This window comes from Dreissena polymorpha, chromosome 4 (assembly GCF_020536995.1).
Source record: "Dreissena polymorpha isolate Duluth1 chromosome 4, UMN_Dpol_1.0, whole genome shotgun sequence".
Lineage (NCBI taxonomy): Eukaryota > Metazoa > Mollusca > Bivalvia > Myida > Dreissenidae > Dreissena > Dreissena polymorpha.
The window spans coordinates 116620020-116636878 of NC_068358.1; the positions used below are offsets into that span (position 1 = coordinate 116620020).

The 16859-nt window shown below is 35.2% G+C and overlaps 2 protein-coding genes across 6 annotated transcripts in view; one reads left to right on the forward strand and one right to left on the reverse strand.

Annotated features, from left to right (window-relative positions):
• Window positions 1–11279, forward strand: part of LOC127879420 (alpha-1,3-mannosyl-glycoprotein 4-beta-N-acetylglucosaminyltransferase B-like) — a 90534-nt gene extending 79255 nt beyond the window's left edge. For all 5 annotated transcript variants that reach the window (XM_052426234.1, XM_052426236.1, XM_052426233.1 and 2 more), the window contains one exon: window positions 437–11279. In XM_052426234.1, the coding sequence (XP_052282194.1) occupies window positions 437–472 (36 nt within the window). In that variant the 3' untranslated portion in view covers window positions 473–11279. The remainder of the gene's footprint in view (window positions 1–436) is intronic.
• Window positions 4257–6355, reverse strand: LOC127879423 (uncharacterized). The gene is made up of 2 exons (XM_052426240.1): window positions 5209–6355; window positions 4257–4971 (listed from the first exon to the last, which is right to left on the reverse strand). The coding sequence occupies exons 1-2, from the start codon at window positions 6353–6355 to the stop codon at window positions 4739–4741; spliced, it is 1380 nt and encodes a 459-aa protein (XP_052282200.1). The 3' UTR covers window positions 4257–4738.
• Window positions 11280–16859: the final 5580 nt, after the last annotated feature.

The following is a 16859-nucleotide window of genomic DNA, read 5'->3' on the forward strand; positions in this document are numbered from 1 at the left end:
GCAGGGAGTTGCCGGCTTGTATGGGGCTATGCTGGCCTTTTAATGGCTTTTATGGCATAAAAATCATTTTCGCATTGTGCTGCCTATTTCCAGTACATGACAATAACCTTAAAGTTAACCCTTTCCCACTGAGAGGCTAAATGAAAATGGCTATGTGCAAACAGCCTAAAACCAGATCAGCCTGTGAGTGACTCGCAGTCTGTTCAGGCTTTATGCTGTTTGCTGCTTATCAGTATCTAAGGATTGGAAATGAAGCCTTTAAAACTTGAATCTAGTAAAACAAGTCTTAAATTGAATTTTCTAAGGGATAGCATAAGCGCAAAAATACATATCTAAGTGGTAAAGGGTTCAATTACAGAAGAAAAGGCTGAATATGTATTAAGCTACTTTATTTTGTTCTGAGTATTTGCTTAAACAATGCAGTTGTTAATTCCAGATCCATATAGTCACCAAGAAGGAGGACAAGAGATGATAGCCGCATTCCATCCAACAGTGAAACAATGAAACATAGCCATCTATAGGCACATTGCCAGACAGAGCTAGTCCTGAGTTATTGCTAAGAGTTCCTGCCCTTTCCTCACACCTCACGCCATCACTGCACTACCAATCATCTTCATGTAATGAACTGGTGCCAAATCATTGCATGTTCAAAAGGACACACAGTCTGTGATTTTGCATGTACATGGATGTGTACATTATAATACTGTTTTGTCTTTTAGTTTGTATTTTGTCCTTTTTTGAGCCGTGCTCTGTGAAAAGGGGGTTTAATGCATGTGCGTAAAGTATCGTTGCAGATAAGCCTGTGCAGTCCGTTTTTATGATATTTTTCATTAAATTAAGTCTCTTCTTAGTGGAAATCCAGTATAGACGGAAAGTGTCATCCCTGATTAGCCTGTGCGGACTACAAATGCTCATCTGGGACGACACATTACGCACATGCATTGAACCCACTGTTTACAGAGCACAGTCCATTTGTTTGTGATTTTGTGCTGGTGCTAGTCAGCTATTAGCCTTGTTGTGCTTTATAAAATTGCAGAGATCACATGTCATTTAAAATAGCATATTTTTACATTTATAAGTATGTTAATATTTGTGAATTAAATCAAAGTTTTTAACCAGAATCATCATTGATTGTGAATGTAATTTTTATTATATATTTTTATTTTGTTCATGGACTTGATGTGCAATCACAGCCTTGAAATTGCTAAGTAGTTGTTTTATTAGCAATAACTGCATATTTTCCATTAGATGTGTCTATACTGTTTGCCAAAAAGTTAAACATTAACAATGATTGCCAAAAAGTTAAACGTTAACAATGATTGCATGTATCTTTTAAGCTTACCTGGTAGCAACAAGCTCATGCTGAGCATTTGTGATCACCTTTGATGATTGTTCCGTGTGCGTCAACCATTGACAATGTTTTTAATTACTGCAGAGGCCACATTTATTTTTAAATCTTCATGCAACTTTGTCACATTTCTAATCATTATATCTCAGCTGTGAACTGGGTCAGGTGAGGTCAAAAGGTTTAATTTAAAAAAAAAGCTTGGTATCACTCTAGTAGTCAAATATTTGTCCAATATTCATGAACATTTGTCAGAACATTTCTTTGAATGGTATCCCCGCTGAGGTCATAATTGGTTCAATCCGTTAAAAATCATGGCCACCTGTGGGTTAGGCAGTTGTCCTTATATGGTTACACTGAAACCTTGTTAACACTTTAAACAGGTACATTTGTATTCCAATCTTTATGAAAATTGGTCAGAATATGTGTTCTCATGATATCTGGGCAAAGTTTGAACATGTCCTTTGTTGTTTGAAAACATGGCCAACCAGGGGGATGACGCAATTGTCCTCATATGGCTGTAATGAAATATTGTTAACACTCAGGCTGTCACATTTAGTTTCTACTTGAAACATTCTCAGAACTTTTTTTCAATTGATATCTTTGATATCTTGGCTGAGTTTGAAAATGGTGGATTTAAACGCATGGCCCTGCGGTTATGGCAGTTTTCTTTACATGCTTTCAGGTGAAACTATGTAAATGTACTTAAAGTCACACTTTTTGATTAGTTAGCACGAACCTTGATCAGAATATGAATTGTGTTGAATAACTGAGACCGAGTTTAAAAATGGGTCTGAGTAAACATCAATGTTGAAAGCCACATATATTACACAAACATAAAAAAATTGCTCAAAACTGTCCAGTTTCTTTGGGCCTCAGGTGAGAGACCTTTGGCCTTTGATCCTTTTGTTTCAGCACTATATCAGCTTTTCAAAGCTTTCTGTTTAAGCGGGATGTTTATAAACAAAGATTTTTATATAGAGGATTGTACATGTAAGTGTAATATGATTGTGTTCGTTATTTGTTCATATGAAGTTAATAAACCCTAAATAGTTTATTATGCCCCCCTTCGAAGAAGAGGGGGTATATTGCTTTGCTCATGTCTGTCTGTCGGTCGGTCTGTCCGTCCACCAGGTGGTTGTCATATGATAACTCAAGAACGCTTGGGCCTAGGATCATGAAACTTCATAGGTACATTGATCATGACTCGCAGATGACCCCTATTGATTTTGAGGTCACTAGGTCAAAGTTCAAGGTCACGGTGACTCGGAATAGTAAAGTGGTTTTTTGAATGATAATTCAAGAATGCATACGCGGCCAACAGGGCACACTCTGAACAATATTACTGAAGCAACTGGTCTGTAATCCTAAATCTATAATTATCAGTCCAATGAAACATCATCCTTTAAGTAAAATACAGTAGATCAGTAAAATATTATCAGAATATGAGATTTTTTGTATATTTCGTATATTAAATATTGTGTTAATGTTTAATTTTGTTGAAAAATATAAATATAAGCAGGACAGGGGAGGTAATACACTACAGGGGAAACAAATGCAATAAGTTTAAATTTATTGTTACAGATTTGCCTCCCTTGTAATATATTTAAATTTTACCAAATGTAAGGCTAACTGCATTTTTGTAATGCATACTACTACTACTACTACTACTATTACTACTACTACTACTACTACTGCTACTACTGCTGCTGCTGCTGCTGCTGCTGCTGCTACTACTACTACTACTACTACTACTTCTACTACTACTACTACTACTACTACTACTACTACTACTACTACTACTTAGCAACCCCCACAAAAAATTCAACTAACAGAACTCTTAAATGTTTCTATATAATCTGAAAGATCTCATTAAATCCTGCTCAGATCAGTTTGTTTTATTAATTTATCTCAACTACATACAAAGTTATGGTAATTTGAATCTTCGGAAAAATGGCCATTTTGGTGAATTTTTTCCCTATAATAAGCTTTTAAGTTGCTCGTCGATTCGCGGACCCGCTTTAAATGATAATTTGTTTCTTTTTTCTGTATAATTTTTTCTATACATGGTATCAAATTGAAATTTGACATACTGATGGCATTTTTCCTGTAGATTACAATAAAAGCATTATTTTGATGATCAGAAATAAATATAGTACCCTAATTTTCATTCAAAAAATGTTAATTTTGTTGTTTTTTTCATAACCTAAATTGTTGTAAAGGATAACACCACAACATGCACTTTTAAACAGTGAAAATCTTTAATAAGTCAATACCAGTTACCACATTCAACAAATAAACAGCAATAATGTCAAGTGCTTACATATGGAACATCTCAATACATGTATTTCAATACAAACACACTCATGCTACACACAATTTACTTTTATTTAGCAAAGTATCTCATTTTTCAAAAGTAGGTGCTTTTGTACAGTTCGTACGATTCCTGATAGCTCTCGTGTTCGGAAAACATCCATTGTCTTCCACCCTTTAAACAGTCAGGAACCATCCCAAAGTCTAAAATAAATTCTACATTCACAGTTTGGATGTCCTGTCGCACTGGCCAAACAAACACTCCCTTTTCCTTACATGATGTCATGAATTTCACTTTTACTATATTTTCTTCTTTTTTTACAGTACAACCTGGGTACCAGTTGTCATGATAGGCAACAATCACATAATCAGTCTCTTTAATGTTTTCTGTCTGAACTTTTTCAGGACACCACCTTTCCACATCTTCACATTCATCATTTTCATCAGTTTCTACTACTTTTTTCTTTTTGTACTGCCTAGGTTTTTTGCTCACTTCATTTATCATATTCTCCGAAATTTCACTATAAACACGTTTCTCCTGATTGCGGTGTTTAATCTTCAATTCCTTACCCCCCTTCCTTGCCTTTTTCCACAACGCTACTTTTTCTTTTTTAGTCATACCATCATACCATCTTTTCATCTGCTCACGATTTCTTTTCAGCAGGTGAACAGATGTGTGATGATGGAGAGACGCATTGGGGCGTCTTTTCTGTGAACTGTCTAGATCGCCAAAATGATGTTCGCATGTAGAGTGGGCAAACTTTGTCCTGTCTAGGTCACTTTTACTTGTTGCACCACTGAACTGTCCACCAGGCAGAAAGTCACACAGTTGCTTTTCGATGCACTTTATCATGGATTTTGCAATGCACTGGATGGTACCTAAGGCGTCATTATTGTCTGGTTTAATATTTTTGTGAATTTCAACCAGGTATCTTTCTTTCTGGGCGATGTCATACTCTGTCTGCCAAAATTCTGTTCCATTTAAAAGTTTTTCAGGATTATCCTTAATCTCACACAGGAACTTGTGCAGTGACTGTACATGGGGATAAAGTTCCAGATATGGCACACTTCCTGATGTGATTAATTGCCAAAAGGACCAGTCACATGGACATACATCAAGCCGGTTGCAGCTAACAATGTTGCTATCCTTGTGCAGTGCAAATCAGCAGATACGGCCTGAATTTTTCTGTTCGGTTTTTTTACCGTTTTAATGACAGTCAGGAACTCTTGTCGATGGACTAAGATTTCAGCTGCCGTCTGAAAGAGGCAGTTGAACCGGTTGTCGCGGTAGTTCCCGATTGTTGACTTGATTCCTGGAACAAAATGATTAATGAAATATTTTTGGCCCCAAATTGCATGTCATTTTAATAATAAATGATATTATGGTTGCAGAATATATTTTTTTACTTTATAAATATGGAGTAACAATTTTAAGATTTGTATTGTTAAAAGTATTGAAGTGTTGAAACTACCAACTAATAATTTTAATATTGTCAATTCAGTTTTCAAGATTTGTGTACGCATTTTATAGTGGGGGTTTACATATTTACCATTGTCCCTGCAGTAGGCCTCCCATCTGTCACGCAGTCCATAATGTTCCCCGGCAGGTCCGAAGGTGTCTGCAGTGGTTCGCACAACACGCTCAATCACTGTCCCCCCTTTAGACCAGAATTTAAATGCTGGCAATGAGTCACGACCAAGGGGGCCACCTACTTCACTCAGTTCCTTTTCAAGTAATTTAATGTCTGTACAAACATATCTGTGAAACCCGAGCAGCACATGCGCCATGCAATGGAAGTTTTTTACACTTTTCACTTCTGTTTCAGAACTGCAATTTTTCAACAAGTCATCTCTCCATTTGTTCAGCAGTTTATCAGCCAACTTTTCATTTGAGGCTCTATCACTCATGGTGAATGCCAGTTTTGCCAGTGATGAGACAATAAAGTCTTCTGACGAATTTCCATTTAATGATCCTAATTCGCTTAATTGTTCTTTTGTTACATTTTGAATAGTTTGCGCGGTTTCATTGGCTATGCGTGTAAACCCTAAACTAGCAATTTCTCCATTGTCTAGTGTAATGGATGTGTCAACAATTTTTTGTTTTCTTCGGGTCGTTCCATCTCTACCTAGACCCCAGCTTTGACTGTTTTCCAACTTTTCTGCCAAAAAAGACTTTGCGATGAACTGTCCTTCATCTACAATTCTTTGTACAGATGTGCTGTTTGGCAATGCCCCTTTCGCAAAACACTTGTCAAAAATTGTCTCACTTACAACAGAAATCACTGGACTTATTTTGTCAGTCGCTACCTCTAAGCCAGCAAGCTGGATAACGCACATTCTGAAATATTCACTGTATGTGTTATTCGATTTACTTATTACGTCTGTATAGTCCTTTGTCTCTTTTAGTTTGTGGTGAAAGTCCTCAATCAGCAGATCATTTTCCTCGGCTATTAATGTTAGTCGTTCTAATTTCTGTCTCAAGTCTGCATTTTGTTTTACTAATTGAATTGCGGTCACTTTTTCGTCGGAAGTCTTTAACTTCTTAATTTTCTTTCGTAAACTGCTGTTTGACTTTTGAGCCAATCTCTTTTTTTTAATTTCAGTTCTCAGTTGCATGTTTGCAAGCTCATTGTCACGTTTTAGATTCTTAACACTTTCAACTGACTCAACAAGCAAACAGTTTTCATTTCGAAGCATTTCAATTGTTTCTCTAGCAGTCTGAAGCTTTTTGGCCTGTTTGCGCACAAGCTTCTGTGCATCACGAAGAGACTTTCGGTTCAGTTTTGCAGCTTCGTCTCTTTTGTTAATGTTTTTCACTGAATAATGCCCAATACGCTGTTTGCACTCATTTAATTTTAACTTCTCTGTAGCTATTTGTTCTTCAACTTTTCTAAATTTTTTCTCATTTTCTGACACATGTACTTTTGAAAATTCAATTGCTTGGTGTCATTTCCACATTCATCCCCATCGCCAATGTCTATTTGAGTTCCTTCAGTTTGAGGCCCTTCCTCGTTCAACACAGCACATATTTGCTCACAGCCTTGAGCAACTTGCACTGACTCACCAATGGCTTTAACAGTTTTCTTATTTACACACACATTGAAGTCTTTTCTTAGTAATTGTTCAACTGTTTGAAAACCAGGAACTTTCTTTTTACTTACTAACTTCTTTTTACAGTCAAGAACACTGGTTACTTTTGAAGTCAGTGTTGATGGGGACACATTCTTACAGTCATCGTTTAGCAGGCACAGCACTTCTACAAAATGTTTTAATGTATAACCATTCTTCTTCGTGAAGTTGAATATTTCAACGACAATGCCATTTGTCAAAGTAATGGATTTTTCATGTTTCTTGGTTATGATGGAGTTGTAGCAGACTCCCACTTCCTTGCAGAAGGGACCTGGATACTCCATCACTACTCAGACAACTTTATCGTAGCCACTGAAAAAATAACAAGACATATCAAATATATATTTACTATTAAAATGCATATAAATTTTTTATTTTTTTTTGTCGTTATCCTTCATTATTTGACAGCTTTGCAAAGTCGCGAAAAATGGTACGAACAAGACGAATACAATTTTAATTTCGTACCCAATTAAAACAATCAATATTTTGACGTAAATACTTTTAGAAAAATGCATTTATTGATCTGCTTTGATTCAATTAGTTATTATCAACCATTTTAATGCGTTTTTTTGATGTATGCATGTTACGGGACTGAAATATTTATTGAAATAACGCTTGTTTTTCGTGTCAAAAAGCGAACTTTTGCTGCGAAGTTTCCCATCGATTCGGAAAGCTGGTTTTAATATTTATATAATATTTTTTAAACATAATTCAAACACAAATATATCGAAAATGACCATAACAAACCTTTTCTGTAGAGTTTAAGCGAGTATGGTTTAATTCATTTCGATTTTCACAAACGATACCGATTAGCGTAGCAAAACAAATATGGCGACTCCCTCTGCAGGTCGACCGAGGTCAACTGTATAAATGCGCGTCTTTGTTTAAAGATGCGGGTACCTAATTCTCATTTGCGGAAAATAATTTTTGTATCAAAATTTAAGTTAGACTTTCTAGTTTTTATAACTATGTTCAAAATTTTGTTCGGACCATCGGAAGTAATTTTATTCATCGTCAAAGTCAGGTACTATTTTCTCGGCGTAGGTTGGTCCTATGTAAATTTTGAATGCATTGTAGTAAAGTTCATTCAGTCGTGAACAAGATGACGTCAATCTCATAAATATTCATGATGTGTACAATATCCGCATTTGAATTGTAAACACACACATGTTTATGCAAGTAGTCCGAAAGTCGGCATTACGCGATAGCGATATTTCTGCCCTGAATTTGTTCAATTAACAACATATTTACTTATCATCCTGAAATAATAATAAAATGAATTTTATATGAATAGAAAGATAAAACATTTTTCTTTTAATAACTTTTTATTATTTTGATTTATATAATAAAATAATGGTTTTATTGATCATTTAGTAAGAGTGGTATTGGTTTTTTCCGCTTGTCTCCCATTGAACTGATAAGGAATCGGCTTTTATGGGGGTTGCTACTACTACTACTACTACTACTACTACCACTACTACTACTACTACTACTACTACTACTACTACTGCTCTCCTACTACTACTACTACTACTACTACTACTTCTACTACTACTATTACTACTACTACTACTACTACTACTACTACTACTACTACTACTACTACGACTACTACTACTATTTCTTCTGCTACCACCACCACCACCACCTACTACTACTACTCTATTACTACTACTACTACTACTACTACTACTACTACTACTACTTCTACTACTACTACTACTACTACTACTACTACTACTACTACTACTACTACTACTACTACTACTATTTCTTCTGCTACCACCACCACCACCACCACCACCATTCACAGTGCCAAAAAAGGTATTCACACAATGGCTGCTACTACAACTTATAGCCCATATAGGGGGGCATGCATGTTTTACAAACAGCCCTTGTTTTTATTGGATGTGTTCAGGACCATTGGAATATTGCTTGCACTCAAAGCATTCATTTTACAGCACTGTCTATTTAAGATATCATCACCATGCAAAGGGTACAGTAAAAAAATATGTATGTGGTCTTTTGTCACATTATAAAAGGGTACAGTACAAAATATGCATGTGGTCTTTTATCACATTATATACCGTGTCTTGAAACATGTGTAAGCTCAAAACATGTGCAGTTTACATTGTGTCATCTTAGAACAATAAATGAATGATGACTTCCTAAAATGTGTAATATTGTATGTTAATGAATGACATCTATATTTAATGTTACATATGCTTTCATTTCATGGTGGTACCTAGTCAGTCATAGATATGTATCAGATTACCATTACAGTACATATTTCTTATTTTATAAGTAATTAAATTTATGTCTGTTAAATCTACATTTTTCAGTTGAAATATTGAAGTTTACCATATTAGATTATGCTAGTCAGTCTCTTTGTTTATAAGTTTGAATTTTAGTTGTTTTCAACATAATTTCAGTCATGTCAGTTAGCCAACTCACGCTTTTCCTTTGTCAGATGGTTTACCAGTACAAAGTGCACGTACCTTAATGCAGCATTATTTGATACACATTATTATGTATGTTCAATTTGGAATTTTAATGTTTTTCAATCATTTTATTAACCTTTGTTTACTTTGCACACTTGGAAATGAGCTGTGATCTGTGAAAAAGGAGTTTAATACATGTGCGTAGTGTTCTTCCAGATTAGCCTTTGGCTAATTAGGTACAACACTTTCCGCTTTTAAGATATTTTTCGTTTCAAGAAAGTCTCTTTAGCAAAAATCAAGTTAAGGCAGAAAGTGTGGTCCCGGATTAGCCTGTGTGGTTTGCACAGACAAATCTGGGACGATACTTTACGCACATGCATTAAACCCCCTTACAACACAGAGCACGGCTCATATGTATTGTATTCACACATAATAAAGGGAAATGGTATTTATTTGTTGAACCAAAGAAAGCATGTTTTTGTGTTTGCCCAAATAGTATTATATACAGTAATAACTTATTTTTAAGCATAATTTATTAGCTTGGCAGTATTATTAAATAATTTCATGTTTAAAGTAAATTTGGTAATACATCAAATACTTCACATTTATGTATTTATTGTTATGATTAAATGCATGGGCCTCCTTCAAGAGACATAATGGTTTTGCAGCTTAAAACAGTTATGATACAGAAGTGTTCAAAAGCTTACTGCTTCATAAGCGCTTTTTGTACTGCAAATATTCCAGTGGCATTGTAGTGAAGTACACTATAAAACCATGCAAACAATGCACACTTCATTTACAACTACTAATTGGAGGAATATAAAGGTATATTAATTTTAATTCTCCTAGCCATTCTCTTGTTTTGTTATTATTTGTTGTTGTTTTTTTAACACAAATGTTTTATTAAACTTAGAAGGTTACCATGCAAATCAATTATTCAACACCTAAATGTTTGAATACCATTTTTTCAATACAATAATTTAATGGATGTTTGTGTTCTTAAGACTAGAATGAAATGTTTTTACAAGATTTAACTTAAGCATTTCATCAAGGACTCGAGTCCGAAAACCCATGTTCTTTACTTTTTTTGGTCATACTTTCTTAAGGAATCAAATTGATTGTGCCTGTTGTTTATACCAAGATAAATAGTTCTGCATTTTAGCTTATATCATCTTTACCAACCAAGTAAATATGATTGATAAATTGTCAAATTTAAACTTGCATTTGAGCCCTCTTTTATGAAAACTGGACTTAATGCATGTTCATGAACAAAACATTCAGTCCAGGCAGAAAGTGTCATGCCAGATAAGCATTTGAAGACTGCTCAGACTAAATACAGGAGGTTCTAAATGCACATGCATAAAGCTCAGTTTTCTTTAAAAAAAAACTGCTAATTTTTAATCATCTCATGCCTGTAAAACTATGTTCATTGTTTCATTACACATTGTTGTAGTCAAAGAATCATTGTGAAGTACACAGTGCCTTGTTTTCAATTTACTTGTTGTTATGTTTGTATTTTGTATTTTAAACTTTGGATCAAAACTACTGTAATTGAGCAGGTGCTTGTTCTAGACTTACATATGTTGTCTTTGTACTTGCAATTGTTGTTTTACCATTTTGTCTTGGATTTTTAAAGATAATGTATTTATTGTAAAAGATAATAAAAAGTGAGTCATTCTTGCACAAATTTTAAATAAAATAAACCATTATTACATTACAGTATTTTTTATGATTTGTAGAACTTAACACATATGTTTACTGAATATGAAACAACAACTCAATAGATCAATTCGGTTAAATAATTATATGGGTCTCGTACTTTTTGTGCTAGTCTTGAGGTCTAGTATAAAGTACTTCCACACAAATGTAAGTGTTCAGGCATTCTTTAAAAATGTTTTACAAATTTGTATAACTATGTTAAAAAGCTTTTATGAAGCAATTAAGTGGCTAACATACTTTTGTTCTGAAATATCATTTGAAATGTCTTATATAAATATATTATAAAATACTTGCATAATTTCATATTTGTACCAATAAAGAGACCACCTCAACGTTGTATTTCTATTTTCCATCCAGCTGTATGTCTATGGATAGCAACCAATTATATGAAATGGTTATAATGGGAACACCTGATGCTGGCGGGAGATTGGGCTGCATCCAGAACGATGTCGTCTCAAATAACTCGAACAGTTTCAATAAAATCTTCACTAAACTTGGTAATACTGTTTATGGGCATAATATCTTGGGCAGGTTTGATAACAATAATTATGGCCCTTGGATTCAATTAAAAAACAAAAACACCACAATTCACCTTGTCCCGTCTCAACTCAAATCGATTACATTAGATCATCATCAAACTTGGTGGTAATGTATGTGCGCATATAAACTCCAATAAGTTGGATAACAAGGCAATTGCATAAAGCTGTTTTGAATAATTGCCCTTGAATTATATAAAACAGTGTCTGCTTACTTTCTTAAGTTTGGATTATGCTAAACGTGTGTGTATACAATGTATGTAGCTTACACGTGGACCAAACTTTAGACTGCACATTAATAATTTTAATAAATAATACATTTTAATAAATTAGATTAATGTTTGTTTAAACTTTGAATACCTGGTTTCATAGCAAAGCCATGTTTCTTGACCCTTTGCATGCTGGGAAATTTGTCGTCTGCTAAAATATACCTGCTGAATTTTTACAATTAGCATTTTTTTCGATTTTTTTCAAAGACCACTATCAGAATAGCAAATAGTTTGGATCCTGATGAGACGCCACTTTCTGTGGCGTCTCATCTGGATCTAAACTGTTTGCAAAGGCCTTCAAAATTAGGTTCCAGCACTGAAAGAGTTAATCTATTGTTTTCTGTGCCATCTAATGTACAACAAATTTATACATCTTAAGCAGATAAATGTAACCTTGAAGACCTTTAATGAGCATATTTTGTGACGAGTTGGTTCTCATGTTAATTGGTTATTTTATTTGTTTGGTTGTAAAACTAGAATTTTTCAATAAATATAATGTACAATCTATGGAGAAATAAACAAGAAGCTTATGGTTGTTTTGAATTGTTGGGTCTTGGTCTCCCATCATTCAAAGCAACATTTCATAACTTAAGTTAACTTTGCTTTTTAGATAAGTGGTCACACATTCCTTCAGTTGTCAGATTCCTATGCCCAAACTTTCAAGCAAGTGGGAGGGGGGATAAAGATTTGCCCTTGTCTGCTTTAAGTTAATTTACTTCACTCAAAATTATATCTGCTATTGGGAGCAAACTTAACCAATATATTAACCTTCTTGTGAACTTGTGAAATTCTTTTTTCCAAAATTAGTTACTGTATGCTGCCATTAAAAAAAATGTTAACTTGTATTTTCCTGTAACACAAAAGTATTTCTACTACAGGGGTTACAATTTTACAAACACACTTATTAGTATGTGAAGTTAAGCACCTCAATACTTTTGGTTCAGAATTTTCAGACATAATCAGAGTTAAGGCCATTTTTTATCACTTTTTTAAGCTGTGGCACGGGTAACTCACAAACAAGAGATGTGTTCGTCAGAAACACAATGCCCCCTACTGCGCCACTTTGAGATAAAATTTCTATTTATCATTTGGCAGGTATAGAAATCATCTCTCTTTAAAGCTTATTACTTCCCTTGGATTTTGTCCAATCCAATCAAGGGGGGAGGGGTCTGTAGACAGTCAAAATAACCAAGTCAGACATCACTGACAACCAAGGCCTGTGGTTTATCAAAGAGATCATAGCCAGAGTTCATCATGTACCTATAGACATAGGTATGTAATGAACCCTAACATTCACAAATTAGTACAGTAAAGAAATGATAATTATATCATTAAAAAACTTTGACAAATCATTCATTTGAGTTAAAAATAATCAAAATAAAAAATGTGTACAGTAACTGTGAAAAGAAGTTAAATTCTTGGTAAGGAAATATACAATATGAGATTTATAATTATATAAATTACTTCCCTTGAAAATAATTGTCTCTAACAAATCTCTATTTTAAGTAGCAAATAATTAAAAGCCACTCTCTATTTTAAGTAGCAAATAATTAAAAGCCACTACCGTGACTGTAGATTCACCACTCAACGTGCAGCTCCATGAGATGCACATGCATGCCAAATATCAAGTTGCTATGTTCAATATTGAATAATTATCTCCCTTTAAAGCTTATTACTTCCCTTTGATTTGTATTTTTGACCTTAGAGGATGACCTTGACCTTTTACCACGATTTGTTTGTCAGAAACACAATGCCGCCTACTGCACAACTTTTATTTATTACATTTTTTTATATAATTTGGCAGGTCAGATAATTATGTCAATTAAAAGCTTATTACTTCCCTTGACTTTGTTTTTTCGATCCCTAGACCTGGAAGGATGATGTTCACCTTGAAATTTTACCACTCAAAATGTGCAGCTCCATGAGATACACATGCATGCCAAATATCAAGCTGCTATCTTCAATATTTAAAAAGTTATGGCCAATGTTAGTTTTTTCGGATCCACGGTCAGACTGACATACTGACTGACGGACAGTTCAACTGCTATATGCCACCCTACAGGGGACATAAAAACGCGTTAAGATCTCTGACCCGGCTCCACCCCAACCCCCATAACTGTTGACTGAGGGGTCAGATCAAAATTCCAAATAGTGCAGGGTCACACATATGCTCATAGCTACCATGTGTGCAAGTTTCAAGGTTCTAGTGCTCATAGTGTAGGAGGAGATAGGCCAGGACGGACGGTCGGACCAAGAGACAGATGGCGGATATAACCACAATATCCCCACACTTTTTAAAAAGCATGGGGATAATAACAAGAGGGCCTGAAAGGCCCAAGGTATCCCCCGCAACATATGCTTTGTTTGAGGATGGGTGCAAATTGGACGGATGAACATAATGATAGATGGACGGACGGAGGACAATAACATAAAACTAAGACAAAGGAAGGTTCTTAAGCCTTCACAATTTATTTAGGTGAATTAATGAGTCGTGCGTTTTCCACAAAAACATTCAACGTTTACATACGCTCAATTTTCAGAGTGTTGCAGAGTGAACACAACATCTGCCATGACATACCTGGAAATGTTTTGATGGTTAATCATTTATCATTGGGTACGGGAATCATTGGTGTCATTTTGGAAACAGGATTAGTCACATGTATTCACTTTGTAAATCATACTTCATTTCCATGATGATGTTTGAGAGGATGATGGTTAACTTCATAAATATAATAGGTAACAACAAAATAATTCAAATGAATCTGGCACTTTAAGGGATATTACCTACTGTTCCTACTAATTGTCATTGCAAGGGTTATCGAGTTTCACAGCAACAAGGTGGTGGTCTGTATATGGGACAGCTTTTGTATGGCAGGTTGCTGATGATAAGATCTAATGTGTCTCCAAGGATGTGGGTGGGAGTGGTTATATATTGCCGGAGAGAACGGGAATATATTCATACCAAGTTTCAAAGAAATCCGCCAAAGCGCTTCCAAGATATGGCTCCGGACACAAAAATGCCTATAGTAAAAAGCATTTTTTCAAGATACAAAGGGCAATAAGTCTGTTTTTAACAGATGGTGTACAATGCCATTTGGCGTGCATCATCCTCTTATGCATATATATACTCATACCAAGTTTAAATGAAATCCGCCAAAGCACTTCCAAGATATGGCTCCGGACACATAAGTGCCTATAGTAAAAAGCATTTTTTCAAGATACAAAGAGCCATAAGTCTGTTTTTAACAGATGGTGTACAATGCCATTTGGCGTGCATCATCCTCTTATGCATATATATACTCATACCAAGTTTCAATGAAATCCGCCAAAGAACTTCCAAGATATGGCTCCGGACACTAAAAAGCATTTTTTCAAGATACAAAGGGCCATAAGTCTGTTTTTAACAGATGGTGTACAATGCCATTTGGCGTGCATCATCCTCTTATGCATATATATACTCATACCAAGTTTAAATGAAATCCACCAAAGAACTTCCAAGATATGGCTCCGGACACAAAAGTGCCGGACGGACGGACAGACGGACAACGCCAAAACAATATCCCTCCGCCTCTGGCGGGGGATAATTATGAGTTACATACTTTTCACATAAAAATGCACTAAAATAAGGTTTCAGCACTTAAAATTTTAAATGTAGAACACAAGTCTAAAGCTAGTGTTTTCATATCTGGAATAGCATTACTTGTAAGTTTTAAATAAACATCTTCTAATGCAATTAGTAAAAGGGCTGTTTGTAAAACATGCATGCCCCCCAAATGGGCTGTCAGTTGTAGTGGCAGCCATTGTATGAATACGTTTCTGTCACTGTGACCTTGACCTTTGACCTAGTGACCTGAAAATCAATAGGGGTCATCTGCCAGTCATGATCAATGTACCTATGAAGTTTTATGATCCTAGGCCTCATTATTCCTGAGTTATCATCAGGAAACCATTTAACTGTTTCGAGTCACTGTGACCTTGACCTTTGACCTAGTGACCTAAAAATCAATAGGGGTCATCTGCCAGTCATGATCAATGTACCTGTGAAGTTTCATGATCCTAGGCATAAGCATTCTTGAGTTATCATCCGGAAACCATTTTACTGTTTTGAGTCACTGTGACCTTTACATTTGACCTAGTGACCTGAAAATCAATAGGGGTCATCTAGTCATGATCAATGCACCTATGAAGTTTCATGAACCTAGGCGTAAGCATTCTTGAGTTATCATCCGGAAACTATTTTACTATTTCAAGTCACTGTGACCTTGACCTTTGACCTAGTGACCTGAAAATCAATAGGGGTCATCTGCCAGTCATGATCAATGTACCTATCAAGTTTCATGACCCTAGGCCAAAGCGTTCTTGAGTTATCATCCGGAAACCATCTGGTGGACGGACCGACCGACCGAAAGACTGACGGACCGACCAACCAACATGTGCAAAACAATATACCCCTTCTTCTTCGAAGGGGGGGGGCATTAAAATAATGTATATATTTTTATGTTTAATAACTCTTCCATGAAGATTCTGCGCTGTTATATGAATTTTCAGCCGTTAAAGCTTCCGATATGATTTCATGTCAGAACAATGCTACGGCAAATTGACGTTAAACGATATGAGGTCGATGTATATTGACCTCATATTTATAGGAGTAAGTTGCATATGACCTTTGACAACGAAATATAACCATATCATTGAGTCTACCTTCTGCTGCTTATATTTGTTTGAAACTTTAAATAGTGAAAGCTGTGAAAAGGTATACCATGTTGCAAGCTGTGAAAAGGTATACCCTGTTGCAATAGCACTTGAAGAAGGACAATCATCAAAATGATGACAGACAGTCGGACAAAGGCCATGAATATAATCCAGTGTCGCTACCTTATTTTAAAAGGGGCATATCGATGGCTAGTACGGTATCGTATTTTTCTGAAATAAATTTATACATTACAAATAACTTTTTTGATGTTTCTGAAATACACGGACCTAGCTGTAAAACATGGTCCGTCAACCATGTATTTTAATACTTATAAATATTGTCCCTGTGAAACTTTTAGAACCAGCAGTAATTGATTTTATGTTTATTATTTGTTCACTTAAAATTGTGTTATAG

Excerpts from the sequence above, each read along its gene's own strand:
- LOC127879423 (XM_052426240.1), bottom strand. The coding sequence starts at position 6,355 with ATGCTTCGAAATGAAAACTGTTTGCTTGTTGAGTCAGTTGAAAGTGTT. Across the intron at positions 4,972-5,208 it reads GGCCTACTGCAGGGACAATG|GAATCAAGTCAACAATCGGG; the intron begins GTAAATATGTAA and ends ATTTTGTTCCAG.